The 22,109-nt window shown below is 42.3% G+C and overlaps 1 protein-coding gene across 2 annotated transcripts in view; it reads right to left on the bottom strand.

The window, feature by feature from the left end:
• Positions 1–22,109, bottom strand: part of RBKS (ribokinase) — a 112,139-nt gene that overhangs the window by 60,728 nt on the left and 29,302 nt on the right. For both annotated transcript variants that reach the window (XM_030557318.1, XM_030557319.1), the window contains exons 3-4: positions 9,017–9,080; positions 6,136–6,198 (exon numbers count right to left, since the gene is read on the bottom strand). In XM_030557318.1, the coding sequence (XP_030413178.1) occupies positions 6,136–6,198; positions 9,017–9,080 (127 nt within the window). The remainder of the gene's footprint in view (positions 1–6,135; positions 6,199–9,016; positions 9,081–22,109) is intronic.

Below are 22,109 nucleotides of genomic sequence, written 5' to 3' on the forward strand. Positions count from 1 at the left end.
AGGAAAAAAATGATAATGTCTGTGACTATGAACGAATATTATGAGAAATAGTTGCTTGACAAATCACAGAGTTCAGGAGCATAAGGATAAATTTTGGGTGTGTCCATGGTGATGTAGTTTCTCTACAGTCACTTGCTGAACACATTAAAAAGCCCCATTTTCCCAGTATATTAAAATAAGATGCTACATCCAGGTACCAGTTTCTTCTTAGCCCGCAGGACCAAAACATGTGTTTTACTTTATGCAAAGAATATTTCAGTCACATTGACATTCATGTTCTGCACGTTTTTTGCCTTGTTTTGCTAGTCACTTCTAAATGTGTATTTTGAAAAGCTTTCTGTAGGTACATGTACACGTACTGCTTTGATATTGAAGTGTGCCCACGCTTTATAAAAAGTGTGAGAATTCAGTGTTCATGAATTGACTGAATAATAGCAATACCTATAGTCAACATTAATTTAGGCAGGCACTGTGCTTGCTTTTCCACACATTGTTCTGCCAGTGCACCTTACTTCTAACCTGCAACAGTCCCTGCTATTCCAGTCCTGTGCCCTCACTTTGTTTTGCTAATGCACTTTGATCATTGCCTGCCACAGTCCTTGCTGTTCCTTCTCTAGGCTTTTTCTATGCACGAAGGAATTGCCAGACTGGATCAGACTAGTGGTTCATCTAGTCCAGTATTGTCTCTAGCAATGGCCAGTGCTAGATATATCACAGGAAGAGGAAGGTGCCAAAACTGTGAAGGGGATAATATGGAATAACCTACCCATAAAGGAAGTTTCTTTCCTATATAGAGATTGCCTTGTAACTGCTTCTTTATTTATATAAACAAAACAGAAACAATCTGCATAATAATTTTACAGAGATCCTATAAACCAGTAATACATTGTCAGGAGACAGGGTGCTGTAAGAGTGGTAAAAGTGGTGGGGGGAAGGAGGTGAAAAGGGGATGCAGCAGCAAGTGGAAGTGGAAAGTGGGACTACACCTCTGAAGAGGGAAAATGTTCAGAAAAACTGTTGGAGGCATGTTACAGTTCTTTGCTTTGCGAGGAGTGGGGAAATGCCACCATCTGCAAGGTCTTGGTTGACAAGCCCACTTGGGAAGCTGGAGTTTACGTTTAGTAAGCACCTAACCGGAAGCAGTGAAAATTTCCAGAAAACACAGATTTCTAAGGCTGCCACAAAAGCAAAACTTTGCAATGCATCTGAATTGTGGATTTCACAGGACCACATAATGGAAATGTTGTTTGTGACTCCATATACTGAGTTCCATTTTGTTCTTAAAGCAGAGACTTGACCTCTTTGTTTTGTGTGAAAAAATACTGTGCTTTCTCCCCAAACTTACAGCACTCACTCTGCCTATAGAATTTTCTGAGAATTTACAAGTGATTCTGTTAATTAGTTTATGAGTTAAAATTAATTATAGCAGAGTCCTTTATGAAATTTAGTATTTGTCTCTTTTCTTTGTCCTGAATTATCTTAACAGAATAATGCAGACTCTTCAAAGAACTATAACCCTTCCCTTATAGGAATAAGACAGACTGATATAAGCTCTTTTATACTGACATAACCATATTCACATGAGTGAGTCGTACTGCTTAAACTATACCAGCACTGCTATAGCAGTACAACTTGCACGGGTAGACAAACCCTTAGATGAGTAGTATACAACTTGATAGGTCAAATCCGCCAGGCTTCTTCAAATAAAATAGTCTCTCTTGTAACAGCACAGAACAAAAGTACTGCTATTTTATTGTAATCTACTCAATTTTGGCCCCAGACGGTTTTAAGTAGAAGTAACAACCATTACCGCTACCAGTTCTGCATATCTGTTTGCTTTACAGCACAGTCCTGACCCGCTTTGCTCTAGCAGCCACTTCTATGTGAAATCTGAAGCCAGTTTTAGATTTGGTAACTTAATTTAGGAACTTCCATTTTTGACAGAAATAACCTATGTGCCACAATGCATTGTTCAGTTCATCCTCCACATCACAAAACTTCTAATGAACTTTCGTACCAATATCAGTTTCTAGGAAAATCCACCATAAACTTCAGAGTAGTGGACAATCATCATGGCTCTGTTTCTTAGTGCTTCAAAAGTTTTTAATCCACAAGTTTTTGTCTGTTATCTCTCAGAACAGATCATAGAGTTCTTGAAAACCCAACAAGTCACTCACTACTGTTTCAAGGTTAAATCATGCTCTTTCTTACTCTTACTCTGCCCAGCAGAGGACTAAAAGGGGAAGTAAGACTCCGTCCCTTACTCAGCCAACCTGAACCTTGGGTCCAGTGTAGAGCATAGACAATATTTCTTGGATATTCCTCCCATGGGAAGTTGGCAGGGAGGAGAATGAGAGGGGCCTCGAGAGGGCGATGCCATGGCTCTGTCCTCTTCCCCCAGTCACTGACCAAAGTAGCTGGTCAGGTATGTGAGGGATGAAAACTGCACTCTCAAGAGCTTCAGTAATTTACTTCCCAAACTTACTCTGCCAGAATGGGAGAGGGGGAGGGTCATGGAGAAACATCAGGGAAGGAATTGTGACTCTGGTATGTCTATCTTAAGTCACTGAACTAAAGGGAACTAAGGCAACTACTTCTGAATGTGAGTATCCAAACTGGGGTTAATGTGCTTTAACTAATGCACTTAATATTTCCACCTACTATTACTCAGATTAACCTTTCCAACTTGCCCTAGTCACAATTCCCTTTCCAGGCTGTGATGTGCCACCCATAGGGCTTTATGGACTATGCTTATGAATGTAAATATGACATAATTAGAATATGTTTTATGCTACATATGCCATGTAATGTATCTATGTAAAGGTTATGATCTACTGAATACATCCCTCCTATTTGTATGCATGTATCATTTTTGTACTTGAAGTTAGGAAGATTGGCTGTCTACTTGCTTGATAGCCTTAGTAAAGCATTTGGCCAGCAGATTAAGTGCCCAATCAGGAACCACTTAAGCCAACAATGAACTTGGGAGATGTCAATCCACATCGGGGCTTTCTCAAGAATGTGGTTTGGCTGGTAAGAAACTCAGGCCATGTCTACATCTAAAATTTTGCAGCGCTGGTTGTTACAGCTGTATTAGTACAGCTGTATAGGGCCAGCGCTGCAGAGTGGCCACACTTACAGCAACCAGCGCTGCAAGTGGTGTTAGATGTGGCCACACTGCAGCGCTGTTGGGCGGCTTCAAGGGGGGTTCGGGGAACGCGAGAGCAAACCGGGGAAGGAGACCAGCTTCCCCGCGGTTTGCTCTCGCGTTCCCCGAACTCCCCTTGAAGCCGCAGGGAAGGAGACCTGCTTGCTCGGGGGTTCGAGGAACGCGAGAGCAAACCGCAGGGAAGGAGACCTGCTTGCACTGGGGTTCGGGGAACGCGAGAGCAAACCGGGGAAGGAGACCAGCTTCCCCGCGGTTTGCTCTCGCGTTCCCCGAACTCCCCTTGAAGCCGCAGGGAAGGAGACCTGCTTGCTCGGGGGTTCGGGGAACGCGAGAGCAAACCGCAGGGAAGGAGACCTGCTTGCACTGGGGTTCGGGGAACGCGAGAGCAAACCGGGGAAGGAGACCAGCTTCGCCGCGGTTTGCTCTCGCGTTCCCCGAACCACCCTGCAAACCGCAGGGAAGGAGACCTGCTTGCTCGGGGTTCCGGGAACGAGAGAGCAAACCGGGAAAGGAGACCAGCTTCGCCGCGGTTTGCTCTCGCGTTCCCCGAACCACCCTGCAAACCTCAGGGAAGGAGACCTGCTTGCTCGGGGTTCGGGGAACGAGAGAGCAAATCGGGAAAGGAGACCAGCTTCGCCGTGGTTTGCTCTCGCGTTCCCGGAACCACCCAGCAAACCTTAGGGAAGGAGACCTGCTTGCTCGGGGTTCGGGGAACGAGAGAGCAAACCGGGAAAGGAGACCAGCTTCGCCGCGGTTTGCTCTCGCGTTCCCCGAACCACCCTGCAACCCTCAGGGAAGGAGACCTGCTTGCTCGGGGTTCCGGGAACGAGAGAGCAAACCGGGAAAGGAGACCAGCTTCGCTGCGGTTTGCTCTCGCGTTCCCCGAACCACCCTGCAAACCTCAGGGAAGGAGACCTGCTTGCTCGGGGTTTGGGGAACGAGAGAGCAAACCGGGAAAGGAGACCAGCTTCGCCGCAGTTTGCTCTCGCGTTCCCGGAGCCACCCAGCAAACCGCAGGGAAGGAGACCTGCTTGCTCGGGGTTCCGGGAACGAGAGAGCAAACCAGGAAAGGAGACCAGCTTGATTACCAGAGGCTTCCTCCTTCCACGGAGGTCAAGAAAAGCGCTGGTAAGTGTCTACATTGGATTACCAGCGCTGGATCACCAGCGCTGGATCCTCTACACCCGAGACAAAACGGGAGTACGGCCAGCGCTGCAAACAGGGAGTTGCAGCGCTGGTGATGCCCTGCAGATGTGTACACCTTCAAAGTTGCAGCGCTGTAACTCCCTCACCAGCGCTGCAACTTTCTGATGTAGACAAGCCCTCAGTCATGCATGGACATGTGATTTGACCATGTGACTCCAAAACTCCATCTTGGAGCTAGACTTTGCATAGGAGAAAGGAGGGGGCCTCTACCCACAAGAGAAAGTCTATTTAAACCCCTGGGAGACCCCTTCATTTTGTCTTCAGCTGGCTAAAGAGAGAGCCTCTCCACCCGCAAGGATACCTGAAAGAAACTAGAACAAAGGACAGTAACTATAGGGGGTGTGAGTGATTGCTGGACCCAGACTAGCAGGAGACTAGTCTGTAAAAGGAAGCTTACTGGAACTGGTGAGGTTATTACTGTATTAGGCTTAGATTTGCGTGTTTTATTTTATTTTACTTGGTAATTCACTTTATTCTGTTCACTACTACTTGGAACCACTTAAATCCTACTTTTTGTATTTAATAAAATCACTTTTTACTTGTTAATTAACTCAGAGTATGTATGGGGGGAGCAAACAGCTGTGCATCTCTATCAGTATTATAGAGGGCGAACAATTTATGAGTTTACCCTGTATAAGCTTTAAACAGGGTAAAACAGATTTATTTGGGGTTTAGACCCCATTGGGAGTTGGGCATTGGAGTGTTAAAGACAGGAACACTTCTGTAAGATGTTTTCAGGTTAAGTCTGCAGCTTTGGGTCATCTAATTCAGACCCTGGGTCTGCCTTTGAACAGACTGGTATGTCTGGCTCAACAAGACAGGGTGCTGGATTCCCAGGCTGGCAGGGAAAGCAGGGGCAGAAGTAGTCTTGGCACATCAATTGGCAGTTCCCAAAGGGGTGTCTGTGATCCAACCTGTCACACAGGTCTGTTCCTGGCATGGAGTTGTCACATCCTGATCCTTATTCTGGGCTGAGTTAAGGTTCAATCTAGACCTTAGTAATTTTTTTCAAAGAGTTCACAAGTTAGTGAGTATGAGGCGAAATTTGTTTGAAAAGAAAAAAAAAAATCAGCCGAAGTTAAATTAGTCACTATGAAAGACAATATAAAAAACGGTCAATTCCCTCTTTTCTACCTTGTCCAAAAATATGAAAGCAAAGGTACATGCTAAATTAAAGGACAATTAATATGTAGGTCAAATGCCACTTTTGGAGCATATGCACTACAGAAGGATCACCGAGTCAAATATTATGGCAAGATTTTAAAGACAACTGGATAATATGAGAACCAAAATATCTGTAGCTATGCAGACTAAGATAATAAGGATAATCTTATTTCATAATTCCTGGCATAAATTTATCATGTGCTGGGGTCAGGAAGGAATACCTTTTTGCCATTGTAAATCTGATAGGTACATTATGGGGGAAAGTTTTTTATATATAATCCCGCCCCTCCTTCCTCTGGTGCACCATGTACTGGCCAGTGTCAGATTAGATGAATCAGTGGGCTAGTCATTTATAGCTATTCATATGTAGATATGATAAGAGTCAGATTCTCCCACCCTTACTCACATTGAGTGGCACTGTGCTCCACTAATAGTCGGTAGGATGAGTAAATATGGAAATGTCAGGATGACAGAATTTGTCCGTAAATGAGGGAAACCCCCCACAACTAACAAAGACAAGAGAAAAGTTTCTTTTGCGGCTTACAAAGGCAGATCCTTTGCTTACTAGAGGACCACTCAGAATGTGAAATATATACCTTCACTGTTAACAATTATTGAAGCAGCTCCAGTAGCAGCATCCTCAGTCTGACCTACAAAGTCTAAGAAAGGGAAAAGTTACTGTTTGTATTATTTTAACAATAGCCTGTGATGCAGTTTAATCTCTGATAACTTCCAACGCTTAAAAATGCTAATAACTATTTCATATGTAACAATGCCAAAGAAGCTTAAACAACAACAAAAGCAGTGTTAACTTACACCCGCAAAAAACCAAATGTGAGTCCAATGCTCTTTAATGTAGCTATGTCTCTGCTTCAATGACAGCATATTTTTATCCAGTGAAACAACAGATGCTGGGCTGGAGAAAATTAAAGCATTGAAATATACCTCTACCACGATATAACGTGGTCCTCGGGAGACAAAAAATCTCACTGCTTTATAGTTGAGACTGTGTTATATCAAACTTGCTTTGGATCCCCCATTCCTTGTTCCTAGACCGCCCCCTCCAGAGACCCCTGTCCCTAATCACTACCAGGACCCCACCTCCGCCCAACCCCCCTGCTCCCTGTCCCTTGACTGCTCCAACCCCTATCCACTCACCTGCAGCAGGAACCAGGACAATGTGGCCCCAGCCTGCTCTGCTTTCCTTGCCCTGGCCCCAGCCATGTCGCTGGGGAGGATGCGGGGGTGGGGGAAAGGTCCCACACTCACCGGTGGTGGGAGCAGAGCACTATGGCTGGGAGTTGGCAGAGTGGAGTGGGCTGGTGCCAGGCTGCTCCACTTCCCACTGCCGATGAGTGTGGGGAGATTGGCGAAAGGATGCCCTTTCCCTTGCCCCAGTCCCAGCTGTGTTGCTGGGGAAGGGGGCTTGAGGGAAGGGATGCCCTCCACCCTCACCGGCAGCAGCGGAAGCAACGTGGCCTGGCCCCAGCCCTCTCCACTCCGCCAGATCCCAGCCACGGTGCTCCGCTTCCCACCGCTGGCCAAGCCACATTCCTGGGAGCTGGTGAAATGGAGCGGGCTGGGGCCAGGCCACTCTGCTTCTGCTGCTGCCGGTGAGTGTGGAGGGGATCCCTTCCCTCAAGCCCCCTCCCCCAGCAACACAGCTGGGGCTGGGGCAAAGGAAGTGGAGCGGGCTGCTCCCGGCCCCCCGCTAATCCCCCGGGCCACTCTGGAACGGCAGGGCCCCCATAATTGCACCCCCACAACTCCTGCCTCCTAGACCCTGGGGGGGGGGAAGCCCCTGAGGCCCTCTACCCCTTATCCAACCCCTTGACCCCAGCCTGGCACCCTTAACACGCTGCTCAGAGCAGCGTGTCAGAGCTTTACCACATTGTATACGAACCCGCATTATATCGGGTTGTGTTATATTGGGGTAGAGGTGTAATGCAGCATATTTCCCCCTCTTAATTCTCTGATTTACATTTTTGAAGGAACGGCAGCCTACATTAATGAAGATGGAGGTTGTGGTGAGGCTGTACATTTCCTCTTTGGATTAATCCATTCCATTAAATTACTATAGGCTGAGCTGGTAATATGGCCTGTTATTATGGTTGCCCAAGACTTTTTGCTATAAAACCCAGTTTTCAGTTACATATAACTTTGCCAAACATTAACCATTTGGAATGAAATTTTCCATGCCAGGTGATTGCCTCTGGCTGATTATTATTATTTTTGAAAATTTCAGTCAAAATAATGGTTGTTAGCAATTCAGAGCTACATTTGAGGGACGATCCTGCTCAGCTCCTTACAGCCCTGGGCTAGAGTAGACAATGCTCAATACAGATGAAACCTTTGGGGACAATAGCTGCAATGCTTTAGCGAGTTTCTATTGAGCATGTGTGTACTGCAAGGGTTGGACTGTTATTACTTCATTATAATATATTGATTAAATGTACTCAGTTTACAAGCAAAAAGATATTTTTCTTAACTGCTAGCCCTGCAAAGTTAGCCTGGGATGTAAGAATCAAGCTGGATTGTTCACTTCTCACACATCATCATTAGTAACTGAAGTGTTAAAGACAACTGTGCAACCTCCCTGTCTGTCCAATTATGCCTTCAGTGACACTTGGGCATCCTCACTGCTTTCATTTGGGGCCTGACCCAACATCCACTGAAATCAATGGAAAGACACCCATTGATTTTAAAACGCTTTGCATCAGGCCATTGTTGATACACAAGAAGAAAGCAGCAAAACAATGCAAATCTCTCACTCTCTCTTAGCTATGTTGGCTTTGCAAGGCTAACAGGAGTCAAAGGCAACAACAATTTACTTTCATCACTGAAGTGAATAGATATGACTCAGGACATACACAGATTCTGAATAAGAAGGTTCCATTTATATAAATCCATATTACAGAGTAGAACCAAACCACACTTTAGGGAGGAACTAGTGTCTTTGTAGTCACTTTTACGAGAGTAGAATTTTCTCCATCTTTGAAGTCTGCCATCCCCTGACAATGATTTAGATCCTGATATTTACTGCTCTAAATCAACACTGAACATTTAGGCTAAAAATTAAGGGCAAAATTTTCAAAAGTGGACACTAATTTTGGATGCTTTAATACTTGGGTGCTCTACCTGAAACTCATTTTTCAGTCATGTTAAGCATGTGCAGCTCCTATAGACTTCAAATGGAGTTACAGGTTCCCAAAACCTCTGAATGTAAGTCTCGAGGTGCCTCAAATTGGGCATCCAAAATTAATGGCCACCTTTAAAAATGTTGGCCTAAAGATTTAACGTAGGCCAATTCAAACTAGACCGGACAAAGTAATGGCAAATATACTGCAGAGAACCATTCTGCACCAGAATGGATGCGTGAATTAGACAATCTAACCAATCTACCCTTTCACCTTCTCCATCTCTAGTTTCAAATTTTATCTAAAAAATTAACACATTTTTTTAAAACTGAAATTTTACCTGTAGAAATCCCATTTCTCTTGAAATTTTCAATATAATCATTGCCAAATGAGTCCTTCCCAACCTGCAAAGAAGTTATGAACATTAAATATTTTACAGCCCACAAAATGGTGTAATGCAACCATCATACACTAGACCTTATTTTACAGCCCTTTTATCTCAGTTACTTGATTAAATAGCATTTTACAGCTCTCTCCCACCTCTAAAATAAAAAGCACATCAGATACAAACAAAATTATGCACCTTTCATACTCACCTTGCATCACTGGCATTATAATTCATTCATCCTTCTAACACTAAGGTGAGTATTCAGTGGCAAAAACCTACATTAAGAAAGAGTTATGGTTGCTTGGTGGCATGTCATACCCTGGCAGACTGCTGAGTTGAGCAAAAAAACTTCTGAAAACCAGGAAATGCACAGTTTCTACAAACATTTATTCTGCTATGTCCACTCTTGCTGAAATGTACAAATACTTCACCCCTTTTTACAACCCATTCAGTCTTACCCACATGATTCCATCTAAAATGCCACTGTACTAACAAAGACAGTCCTTGCCCCAAAGAACTCACAGCATAAGTTAATTGGTGGATATGTGCAGGGTTTATGTATGTGTTGGGATGCATTGGCAAAGTAGTTGGGTGGAGGGGGGTGAAATGCATTGGCACAACTTTGGGCTGCAAGAAGGTCGGGGTCCACTGGCAGAGCTAGGTTTTCATGGGGATTAGGGTGCATTGGCGGTGCTGTGGGTATAGGAAGATTAGGGTTGCATTGACAAAGTTGGAGGTGCAAATGGTTTGGGGTGGACAGACCAAGGGATGGGGTGTAGGAAGGCAGCTATAAAAATAATATATACCAAATGGAAGAAAGGGGAAGTTGATAGTATAAATATAAATATAAATCATAAGCTTTAAATCAGAAGGAATTGTAGAAAACTGGTAAGGGAAGCAAAGGGATACAAGAAGAAAATTATGGTCAGCAATGTTAAGGACAACAAGGAGTCATTTAAGTATATTAGGAACAAAATGAATCCTAATAATGGTATCAATCCATTACTAGATGCAAATGGTACAATTATCACTAATAATGTAGAAGATGTGAAAGTGTTCAATAAATATTTCTGTTCTGTATTTATAAAAAATAAAAATGCTGTAGTAATATACGATAATACACTTTCCATTCCAGTAGTATCTCAGGAGGATGTCAAATAGCATATGCTAAAGTTCAACATCTTAAAATCAGCAGATCCAGATAACTTGCATCCAAGAGTTTTAAAAGAGCTGGGTGAGGCGCTCATTGGATCATAATGCTGATTTGTATAAGTCTTGGAACACCAAGGAAGTTCCAGAAGACTGGAAGAAAACTAATGTTGTGCCAATATTCAAAAGGGTGAATGGGATGACCAGGGTAATTATAGGCCTGTCAGTCTGACATTGATTTTGTTGGGGTTGGTCCTGCTTTGAGCAGGGGGTTGGACTAGATGACATCCTGAGGTCTCTTCAAACCCTAATCTTCTATGATTCTATGATCTCAAGACAAGATAATGAAGATGATGATATAGGACTCAACATAAAGAATTAAAGGAGGCTAATATAATTAATGTCAATCAACATGAGTTTACGGAAAATAGATCCTGTCTGTCACAAAGCATCCCTTCACCTAGCCAGTGAATACCGCAGCCTAGACTGTTCCTGCAGTGTCCTAGCCAAAAACACATGCAGACTGATTCTCTTTCATCCTGTCTGCATTTAATCTTCAGTGTCAAAGGATAACAGAATGTACCACAAGTTTACAGCAGGTGGTTTTCCACACAGTTCTCTTTTCTCTCCAAGGTGCACCCACTGAGGTCTCCTGGAATTCCTGTTCCTTCCAAACATATCCTCCCAGTTACTGAACCAATTGCCTCATTAGCCCAGCAAACTGCCACCCAGGCATCAGTAATCCCCAACAGAAACTAACTGACTTCAATTAAGCCCGTAATCTTTCCTGTGCTGCAGCAACCTAAGTGACAAAGGTGCCAAAGTTAGTGCCCCATCACGCTGTCAAACTAACTCAATATCTTTTTCTTTTCTTTTCTTTTAAATGAGATTGCAGGTTTGGTTGAGAAAATTAATAGTGTTGATGTAATATACTTAGACTTCTGTAAGACATTTGACTTGGTTCTGCATGGCATTTTGATTAAAAAACTAGAAAGATAAAATTAACATGGCACACATTAAGTGGATTAAAAGCCTGTTAATGTAATTATAAATAATAATAAAATGCAGCTGTAAATGGGAATTGTCATCAAGAGGGTGTGTTTCTAGTGGGGTCCCACAGGGACTGGTTCTTTATTCTACACTATTTAACATTTTTATCAGTGACGTGGAAGAAATCATAAAATCACCACTGATAAAGTTTGCAGATAATATAAAAATTGGGGAGTGAAGAGTAAATAATGAAGATGCAAGGTTGCTGATACAGAGTTATCTGGATTGTTTGGTAAACTGGGTTCAACTTCAAGCAAATAATATGCATTTCAATGTGTCTAAATGTAAATGTATACATCCAGGGAAAAAGAATGCAGGCCATACGTACATTATAGGGTCTCTATCCTGGGAAGCAGTGGCTCTGAAAAAGATATGGGCGTTGTGATGCATAATCAGCTAAACATGAGCTCCCAGTGTGCTATGGCCAAAAGAGCTAAATCAATCCTTGGATGCGTAAACAGTGGACTCTTGAGAAGGCGAAGAAAGGTTATTTTACCTCTATATTTGGCCCTGTTGTGACCACTGCTGGAATACTGTGTCCAGTGATGGGGTCCACAATTCAAGAAGGGTATTGATAAATTGGAGATGGTTCAGAAAAGAGTCACAAGATTGATTAAAGGATTAAAAAACATAATTTATAGTGATAGACTCAAATAACTCAATCTATTTAGCTGAACAAAGAGAAGATTAAGGGGTGATCAGATTACAATCTGTCTGTAAGTACCAACATGGGGAACAAATATTTAATAATGGTCTCACCAAACTAGCAGAGAAAGTGCTATAACATGATCCAATGGCTAGGAATTGAAGCTAGACAAATTCAGACTGGAAATGAGGTGTACATTTTAAATGGTGAGAGTGATTAACCACTGGAACAAATAACCAGGGGACATGGTTGATTCGCCATCACTGAGGGTTTTTAAACCAAGACTGGATATTTTTCTGAAAGACATGCTCTATGAATCATTTTGGGGAAGTTCTGTGGCATGTGTTATATAGGTCAAGCTATATGATCACGATGTTCCCTTCTGGCCTTGGAATCTATTAGTCTATGAAGGAAAATTGGGGTACAAGGTGGTTGGGTGCACTGCTAGAGCTGGTGGATGCTTCTCATCTGAGCCCTGAAACACTCTCCCCTACCTCCCACCCCTGACCATTATCCCCCTTCCTATCACTACAGTCCCAAACCTCTCTCTCCACTATTCCCTCATTCTTCTGCTTCCAAAACTCTCCCCTTCCCAGGAAGCATTCACATGTCTACTTTTTCTTTGCCAAACACTTTGATTACATTCCCCACAAACAACACAGCCACCCATGATTCTCAAATTGCAGCAACCCCCAGCCACTCACTCCAAAACTCCTTTGGGCTTAGGAAGAGGTGTCACGGATTCACACAATCTGTGTTATGCCCCGGCTTTTAAACAGTCCTTTGGAGGAGCCCCTTTGTCTGCCAGACCCCCAAGGTGTCCCAGTCTTCTTTAGGGTCAGGCCATGTGGCCTCAAGATCTTCATGACAGAGGCCAGGTCTACACTAAAGTTAAGTGGACTCAGCTATGCCCCTAAGTGATGTAGTTAGCCAACCTAACCCTCGACATAGACAGCATTAAGCCAATGGAAGTTAAGATTATCCAGGAAGATGGATTAACTACAGTGACTGGAGAATGCCTCCTGTCGCTGTAGTGAGTGGCTTTGCTGAGCCTCAAAGCTCCAGCACTCCTGTTTCACACCATGAGCTCTGCCCAGTGAATTCAACTGAGATAAAGTCCTGTTCTGAGACTTTTTACTCTCTTCAGAGATCAATGCACCTCAGCAAGTATTTGTAATGACACCAGGCAGCCTTTTCAAAACAGAGAAGAGTTTTATTAGTCAACGAGAAAACACCGCTGGGAAGCCCTTAGAAGCAAAGGCGAAGACAGAGTTCAGACTGGCCAACCTCAGGCTCTGTCTCAGCTGCTGTACAATCCATTTTGGCTCTGTCTCTTTGTCTGTTAGTTCCAGATGAAAGCTTCGGTCTCTCTCTGAAGGCCAGTCCTTAACATTTGACACCTTTCCATCCTTTGTCTTCCTCCTGAAGGACCCCTTTTTGAGTTTGTGTGTTCACCTGCTGGAGTTTCCTGTTGCTAGATGTCAATTGTTCAGTCCCTGGGGTTCCCATTTTTTCTGGATATTTCATTGATATGAGTGTTTCACCCAGCCCTTAATGACCCATTCATATCACCCCAGACAACTACTTGACCCAAGCACCACATGTCTCCTGCTCTGCCCCAAGACCATCTTAACTCTTCCACACCCACTGGGTAACAATCCCTAGTCAAGTAAGTTATCATGCATAAAATATTACAGAAAATTCCCACTTCATTGCAGGGGGATTGTGATTAATTTATTCTTAGTTATGTTAATTGAAGGTGAGTTCATAGAAATTAGTCTCAGTGAGGTCTGTCGGTGATTCATCCTGTACCTTTCAGTTTCACAGTACAAGGCAGGAGAAGGAAACTCTGTTAGGGAGAGCTGTAATTCAGGAACCCCACAGTTAAATAACCCCAAGTCTGACACACTAATACTACCCTGCACCCCAATGAGGAACATCAAATTTCAAAGCAATCCTTGTAACCATTTGGATTATAAAGCACTTACAAGAGTTGAGCTTTAAAGCTTATAAAATGGCAGGACTGGAAACCCTCCAGTGGGTTTCCCTATATTGGCACATGCACACTATAAAAAATTGTACATTTTCTTAAATGTTTGGGCCCCCAAAGTTTTAGTGAGTGCCATGCATGCATTACCTTGGGGAAAACACAACTGAGTGAGACCATATTGACCAGCATCAATATTTATTTATTTCTAGCTCTGTGCAACAAAACCCCAACCCAAACCAACCAACCAAACATTTCAAAACTTTTCTTTTTAAATGTCTATTTTCGAAGGAATTATATGTCCAGAACCCTTGGATCAAACAACTCCACATTTGCGTCACTAATTCTGTCTCAGGAGAGTACAGAGTAGACCATATTTCAAAGGAATCTGGCTAAGCATGTCAGTTTTGGAGGACTTAGAAATGGGATGACCTTTAAACAGAAGTAGTGATACAACCTTAAATATTGTGACATTGCCACATCACTATAATTCTATCCTGAACTTTTTGCCATTATTCAGTTTCAGACTGAAATATTAATAGCAATTCCATTGTTCGCTTTAACTGCAATCCATATTTTGAGTTTTAAAATACCTTTCTAGGTCTACATTTCCCCCACTGCAAAAATATCAGGTGTTATAAGTGAGGCCACTTGTCTGGTATCAGTCCAGATGGTCCCCTTTCTGAGAGGTTTGCCTCTCACTGGTAGGGGGACAAAAATGGATATGACTTTGTCCGGTATCAGATGGGGAACAATACCTACCTCCTCCAGCTCTTTAAATGGCACCCCCCTGTATGGCATGACCTTGCAAACCCATGCGTACAAGGTCATGTTGGCAGAGGCGGGGTGTCATAAACAGATAGTTAAGGGTTAATGTCTCTTTTACCTGTAAAGGGTTAACAAATAGGGAACCAAACACCTGACCAGGGGACCAATCAGGAGACAAGATACTTTCAAGTCTAGGTGGAGGGAAGCCTTTGTTTGTGTTTTTTGAGTTTGGCTTTGTTCTCTCTGGGTTCTGAGAATAACCACACGTACCTACAGGCTCTCTAATCTTCTGTTCAAATTTAGTAAGTACAAAAGGTAGAAAGGCGGTTTAGTCTTTTTGATTGTTTTTCTTTATTTGCAAATGTGTATCTGGCTGGTAGAAATTTAATGTGTATCTGGCTGGTAGAGTTCTAATGTGTATTTGGCTGAAAGTATTTTAAATTGTATTTCTGCTGGAGGAGGCTTTTTTTCCAGTTTCTATAAGCTGACAGACCCTGTAACTTTTACCATCTAAATTGCAGAGATAACTTTTACCTTTTTTCTTTCTTTTTATTAAAAGTTTTGCTTTTAAGACCTGTCTGATTTTTCTCCTTGTTGAGGCTCAAGGGAACTGAGTCTGTACTTAACAGGGAGGGAGAAGGGTGGAATCCCTTTGTTTTAGATTCACGGAGCTTGAATCTGTATACCTCTCCAGGAGCCCAGGGAGGGAACACCTGGAGGGGAGGAGAAGGGGAGGGAAATGGTTTATTCCCCTGTGTTGTAAGACTCAAGAAATTTGGGTTTTGGGGTCCCCAGGGAAGGTTTTGGGGGGACCAGAGTGTATCAGGCACTGGAATTCCTGATTGGTGGCAGCTTATCAGATCTAAGCAGGTAATTAAGCTTAGAGGAATTCATGCTAGTACCCCAACTCGGGCAGCATGCTCTTAAAAATGGTACTTCCCGTGTGGCATGACCTCACATGCACCATCAAACTATCAAGGGCAGGGTCACACCTGCAGGGTTGGGCCCATGCTGTTCCTGGAAGTACTGGAATGTCCAGTGTTCTGGGAATGTATGAGTGGCCAACTTAGGTTTTATACCTTTTAAGTGTATAGTCTGGAAAGTGAGTCTGTAAACATGTTATCATAAGATTCTATATTTATTTTCCCTCTGGGAGTTCCAGATCAAATGCACTCAGTTTACAAATCAAAACACAAGCATCAGTACAAAACACTGGGATCCTGTTTCCAATATGCATTACAATTAGGACCTGTTATACAGTTTAGTTAGTAAGAGAAATGTTGAGGGTCTGAAGCTCCAATGTGAATTGTTTTAGTTATAAAATTTAGCAACGCTTGATTTGCAATGTTTTCTGCTGAATATAAAATACTGCTGTCTGTATACCTTCAAAGGTTTCTGTAAGAGACTGTGTGAATGAGGAATGCATGCACCAGGAAAAGATAAGGTGTGAAAGCCAGCACAGATGTTCAGATGATCAAGAAAAAGTGAGAGACTTGGAAAGACTAGGAGACAATCAGAAAACATCCATTATATTCTATGCCAAACATGTTAGCAGCATTGATGACCTCAGAGGCGAGGCAGGCACCCCCGAAGGTGAGACAACAAATAGGAGATAACAATGGGAACCCCGACAATAACAATCAAATAACAACAGCAGAAAACCCCAAAAGTAACACCACTTAAGGACTAATGATTACAGGATGACATTGCAAAATGCATGGACTCAAATGGGAACTTACAACTATAAAGCTGGGGTGTTTTGCTATGGAACTCTGGGTTCAGTGCTGCTAAGCCTCGGAGCATCAGATTGCTACTGACAAGAGCCCAGCTCCTCGCTCGTGCTCAATCTAACTGGCCATTAGATGGACTCGACTACAACAGACTGGTAACTATAAACATCAACAGGCAGGACTATTTGTGTGTGTATATTCAATAAATGTGGCATTTTTGCCTTCTCCTCTATAAAAGAGCTAGTGTGCTTTGTATGAGCATAACGTCCCACACCAGAAACTGGGCAACACTAATAGTGCAATGCAACAGTAAATGTGACTGCTTGAGTCATCCTTCAAATAAGTTGTTAAATAAAGATCCATTCTTCCCACTCTGGTTGCTGTCTAGTGACCAATGAATTGGGCAAAGAATTGGGAGATAAGCCCAGTTTCCTAGCTAATGGTCTTTCTGTCCATGACACAAGTGCTAATATTCAAAACTATGTCTGAGCAAGTGGTTGCCTTGTTGTCTATTGTGAGGTATGTATGTACCTCAGCTCTGCGAGATACCGTGAATACAAGAAACACTATACAAAACCTAAATCTAAACACACATTTATATCATAAGATGATTCTCTTCTTTTGTTCATCCTATTGCACAGCCATATTTTCAAGGGAACTTCCATTTACAACATCTGTAAGAGATTTATCTTAAAATGTCACTAGGGACAGTCAATGTCTCTAAATAGCAGTTTGTAAGGCAGAAAATTGGTTGAGGACAGTCCAGGTCAGATGAAGTTAATGCTAATAAGTGGGATAAGCATCTGCTCTGGTTTGTGAGGGTGCATACACATTGTTTTCAAGGAGGTTTGCAATTTGGGGTATTTCTGGGTCACTGATTATTCCTGAATAGAGTCTGTGGTCAGGGACCTCATCAAAGTTATCCATGTTTTTGTGACCTAACAATTGTGTTATTACAATGACCTGTACCTAGGGATAACCATGAAGGCTTCTATGAAGCTTCAACTAGTGCACAAGGCAATAGCTACACACTTTAATTAGTCACAGAGGCATTTCATAGCTGTTCTCCAAAGGCTGGATTGACTTCATATTCCCTTCAACTTGCTGGTTTCACTCTAGAAAGTCTAGATTCTGGATATCTTAGAGACTTGCATCTCTGGCTACTCAACTGTCACAAAAATTGATTAGGTGGGGAACTTTTGCTTACAGCTCCTAGATTTGCACATCTTGATGCTGAAAGGAAGGTGTTCTTGGTGGAGGACCCTAGACCATCAGCATCCATGTCTGTTTATCTTCAGCGCCCTGTGTAAGGCTCATCTATTCATTCAAGCTCTGCCCTCAGGGAGATGTGAATATAGGGCATCAAGATCATTTTAGAATTGAGTACATTTAATCTCACACCTTAAATAAATATAATAGATAGCGAACATTTAAAAACAATCTATGCGCAGACCCTGCTAGATGGAATATGTTATAAATAGAAAAACAAACACTTCTTGGTCTATTGACTGCAGAAGATACTGTGTACTGAAATATTGTTTCTTTATTCCAGAATCACTACATTTATATCCCTTTCTACTAGGCTTGTAGCTACACAGTGTTTGATGTAATTCACACTCATTCTTATTCACAATTTTTCAACATGTGCTTTCCCTGGCTTGCTATCAGCATTTTTCCATGTGCCATCAGGAGGGTTGACGACATCACAGATGAAATTCTAGCAGTCTGAGAGTCAAACTCAATCTGTACCTGCAAATTAATTGTATTGAAAAATATCTTTGCTGACACATCTTTTCTTCCATCTGTTCCGTATGCTAAATTCTGTCATTAACTTTTTTTGGAGAGTGTTTACTCTTTTCCTTGCATAGGGAATGCAACCAGTTTTTGCTACTAAAAATAACAGAGCTAGTAATGTGGAGAAAAACATGGTTTAAAAGGTGATTACACATTCTGAGCTGAATTATAGATGCAGCTACACTTTTATAACAAAGTAAAGGTTCAGGATCACTCTATTCTTTCTAAGCTGGGCTCATAGACCAATTTGTATGTTTGAACTGCTAGGAACTATAAAAAGGAAAGAATATATAAATGGCAATACAGTGTTTCCTCTTTTTGAGAAAAAAATCAAATGCAACTGGGACACATAAGCAAAATGAGAGGAATCAGCTATGATCATCCCAGGATAGCTGCTAAAAGTGAAACAGTTAAGACCTATTTAGAACACCCCCACCATACGCCAAACAGCTTTAATTTATATTGTTAAAACAGACTTTTTTTGTGATGGCCAATAGAGAAAGGATGAGCTTCAGGGTAAGGTAGTGGCCTTGAACTCAAGAGACCTTAGTATATTTTCCAGTTCTGCCACAGGCTTTCTGTACGACCTTAGGCAAGCCACTTACTCTCCCTCAGTTCCCTACCTGTAAAATGGAGAAAATTATTAATTTCTCCCACTCTTTGTCTGTCTCATCTTCAGGACTGTGACTGTCAGTTAGTATATCCCTCTACAGTGTTTAGCACAATGGATGCTACTGTTATATATATATAATATAGCAGCACCCACTGCTAGAGATACACAGATCAAAAGACAGAAAGCAACATGCCATGTCATTCTGACTGGGTCAGGGTCAGTGTTCGGTAGTGAAAACAAAATCCATAGCAATTTATGGTATCCACGCTGCTCTTTATGTGGCTCCATTATATTCATAATGCATGACAATTATTTTTCTGCACATCATAATAATTTTACTTGTAAGCTGAAAAAATATGACCTGGAATCTTTAAGACACAATTAAGATGGAAATGCATGATATGATGTGCACAGAGGAGACTAATTAAACTGATACAAGCCAGATATTTTTCCTGCTGGACTGCAACACACTGTCCTCCAACAGTGGCCAATGCCAGGTGCTTCTGAGGGAATGAACAGAACAGGTAACCATCAAGTGATCCATCCCCTGTTGCTCATTCCCAACTTCTGGCAAACAGAACTAGATAGAGACAAACCCATAAAGTGGGACAATGGCCACTGGGCAGAAGTTGGGGAAGGGTGAACCAGCGTGGGTGGGATAAAAACTGACTTTACCATCACCAAAACCAGAAGACAAAGAAAAAGAACCTTTCATTTATTATTTGAAATCATGATTTTTGTGGGCTGATACATGATCTTTGAATGTTTGGTGAGTGAAATACTGCAAAAATCTCAAACTGACTCCAGACCAAAGCTTGATTGAGGTTAACATAAGAACAGCCATACTGGCTCAGACCAAAGTTCCATCTAGCCCAGTGTCCTGCCTTCCAACAGTGGCCAATGCCAGGTGCCCAAGATGGAATGAACAGAACAGGTAACCATCAAATGATTCATCCCCTGTCGCCCATTCCCAGCTTCTGGCAAACAGAGGCTAGGCACATCATCCCTGTCCATTCTGTTCAGTAGCCATTGATGGACTGTGAATTTATAACAGGGTTCAAAAAAGAATTTGATAGTCTTGGCTTCACAATATCCTCTGGCAAAGAGTTCCACAGGTTGACTGTGCATTGTGTGAAGAAATACTTCCTTTTGTTTGTTTAAAACCTGCTGCCTATTAATTTCATCTAGTATTATGAGAAGGAGTAAATAACACTTCCTTATTTACTTTCCTCATTCAGTTCTTTTTTCAGAGCTTTTCAGATTCAGTAGAAAACAACAAAGAGTCCTGTGGCACCTTATAGACTAACAGATGTATTGGAGCATAAGCTTTCGTGGGTGAATACCCACTTCATCAGACTCATGTGATGGAAATTTCCAGAGGTAGGTATAAATATGCAGGCCAGAATCAGTCTAGAGATAATGAGGTTAGTTCAATCTGGGAGGATGAGGCCCTCTTCTAGTAGTTGAGGTGTGAAAACCTAGAGAGGAGAAACTGCTTTTGTAGCCATTCACAGTCTTTGTTTAATCCTGAGCTGATGGTGTCAAATTTGCAAATGAACTGAAGTTCAGCAGTTGCTCTTTGGAGTCTGGTCCTGAAGTTTTTTTGCTGCAGGATGGCTACCTTTAAATCTGCTATAGTGTGTCCAGGGAGGTTGAAGTGTTCTCCTACAGGTTTTTGTATATTGCCATTCCTAATGTCTGACTTGGGTCTATTAATTCTTTTACATAGGAATTGTCCAGTTTGGCTGACGTACATAGCAGAGGGGCATTACTGGTACATGATGGCATTTGTAGACAAGTTACTCCAGAGATAAGAACCAGTATTGAAGACAAAATGGAGATGATGCAGCTGCCTTTTATATTCTTTTTCCATGCAGCTTGTATTTCCTTTGTTCCAAACACAAGCTGCCCAGCACATGGCCTGGAATCCTTAAGAGTTCTGTCTGTATGCCTTGCTGAGTGATAAGGTGTCAAGTATAATTCCCAAATCTGGACCTTAGCGTCCAGGATAAGGGTACTAGCATAAAGTCCTCTAAGATTAATTACCAGCTTAGATTCTGTAGTGCTGTCACCAATCAGGAATTTTTAGGGCCTGATACCCTCTGATCCCCCCAAAACCTTCCCAGGGGACCCCAAGACCCAGATTCCTTGAGTCTCACAACAAAGGGAAATAAACCATTGCCTCCCACCTCTTTACCTCCTCCCAGATCTTTCCTGCCTGGGTACACTAGGAGATACCGTGAATCAATTCCTTGAAACACAACACAGAGAGATCAAGTTTCTCTCTCCCCCTCACCCAGAGGCAATACAAATTTACCTTTCCCTCCTTGCTTCCCACCAATTCCCTGGTATATACAGACTCAATTTCTTTGAGCCTTAATTAGGAGAGAAAAATCAACAGGTCTTAAAAGCAAAACTTTTAATAAAAAAGAAAGAAAAAAAGTAAAAGGTTTATCTCTGCACTTTAGATGGTAAACAGTTACAGGGTCTTTCAACTTACAAACAATAGAAAGAAACTTTCTCCAGCAGAAACACAATTTAAGCTACTTCCAGCAAGTACACATATACAAATAAGAAAACAAATTAAAAGACTATAACCGCCTTTTTTCTTACTCACAATTCTGAATAGATAAGAGACTGTAGCAGGGAGATTGGCAGAAACCTGGTTGCACCTCTAGTCCAGGACCCAGAGAAAACAAAGCCAAACCCAAAACCCACAAACAAAGGCTTCCCTCCACGAGATTTGAAAGTATCTTGTCTCCTGATTGGTCCTCTGGTCAAGTGTTTGCAGGTCACTGTTTGTTAACCCTTTATAGGTGAAAGAGACATTAACCCATAGCTATCTGTTTATGACATAAGGTGTAGCCCCTGACACTTTCAATGGGTTCATTGAACAGTTGATGGGCCATCAAGCAGGCTAGGCAGTGCTGATGCCCATCTGTCTGGGGGCGTCATCCAGATGCACAGCACTAGTATAAAATACAGATACACCCTACATATCTTTAACTTATAATACAAAGGTGATACAAACATATAAACAAAATTATCACACTTGGTGAATTGTAACATTTTCGCAGATACCTTACACAGCATATCTTGTCAGATTCCTTGCAATTTTATAATATTAGTGTCAACAATATCATAGTATCAGAGAGGTAGCTGTGTTGGTCTGGATCTGTAACGTGTCTGACGAAGTGGGTATTCACCCACGAAAGTTTATGCTCCAACGCATCTGTTAGTCTTTAAGGTGCCACAGGACTCTTTATAATGTAACAAATAACTAAAATAGCAATGACTTATTGCAATGC

The sequence above is a fragment of the Gopherus evgoodei genome, chromosome 3 (genome assembly GCF_007399415.2).
Source record: "Gopherus evgoodei ecotype Sinaloan lineage chromosome 3, rGopEvg1_v1.p, whole genome shotgun sequence".
Lineage (NCBI taxonomy): Eukaryota > Metazoa > Chordata > Testudines > Testudinidae > Gopherus > Gopherus evgoodei.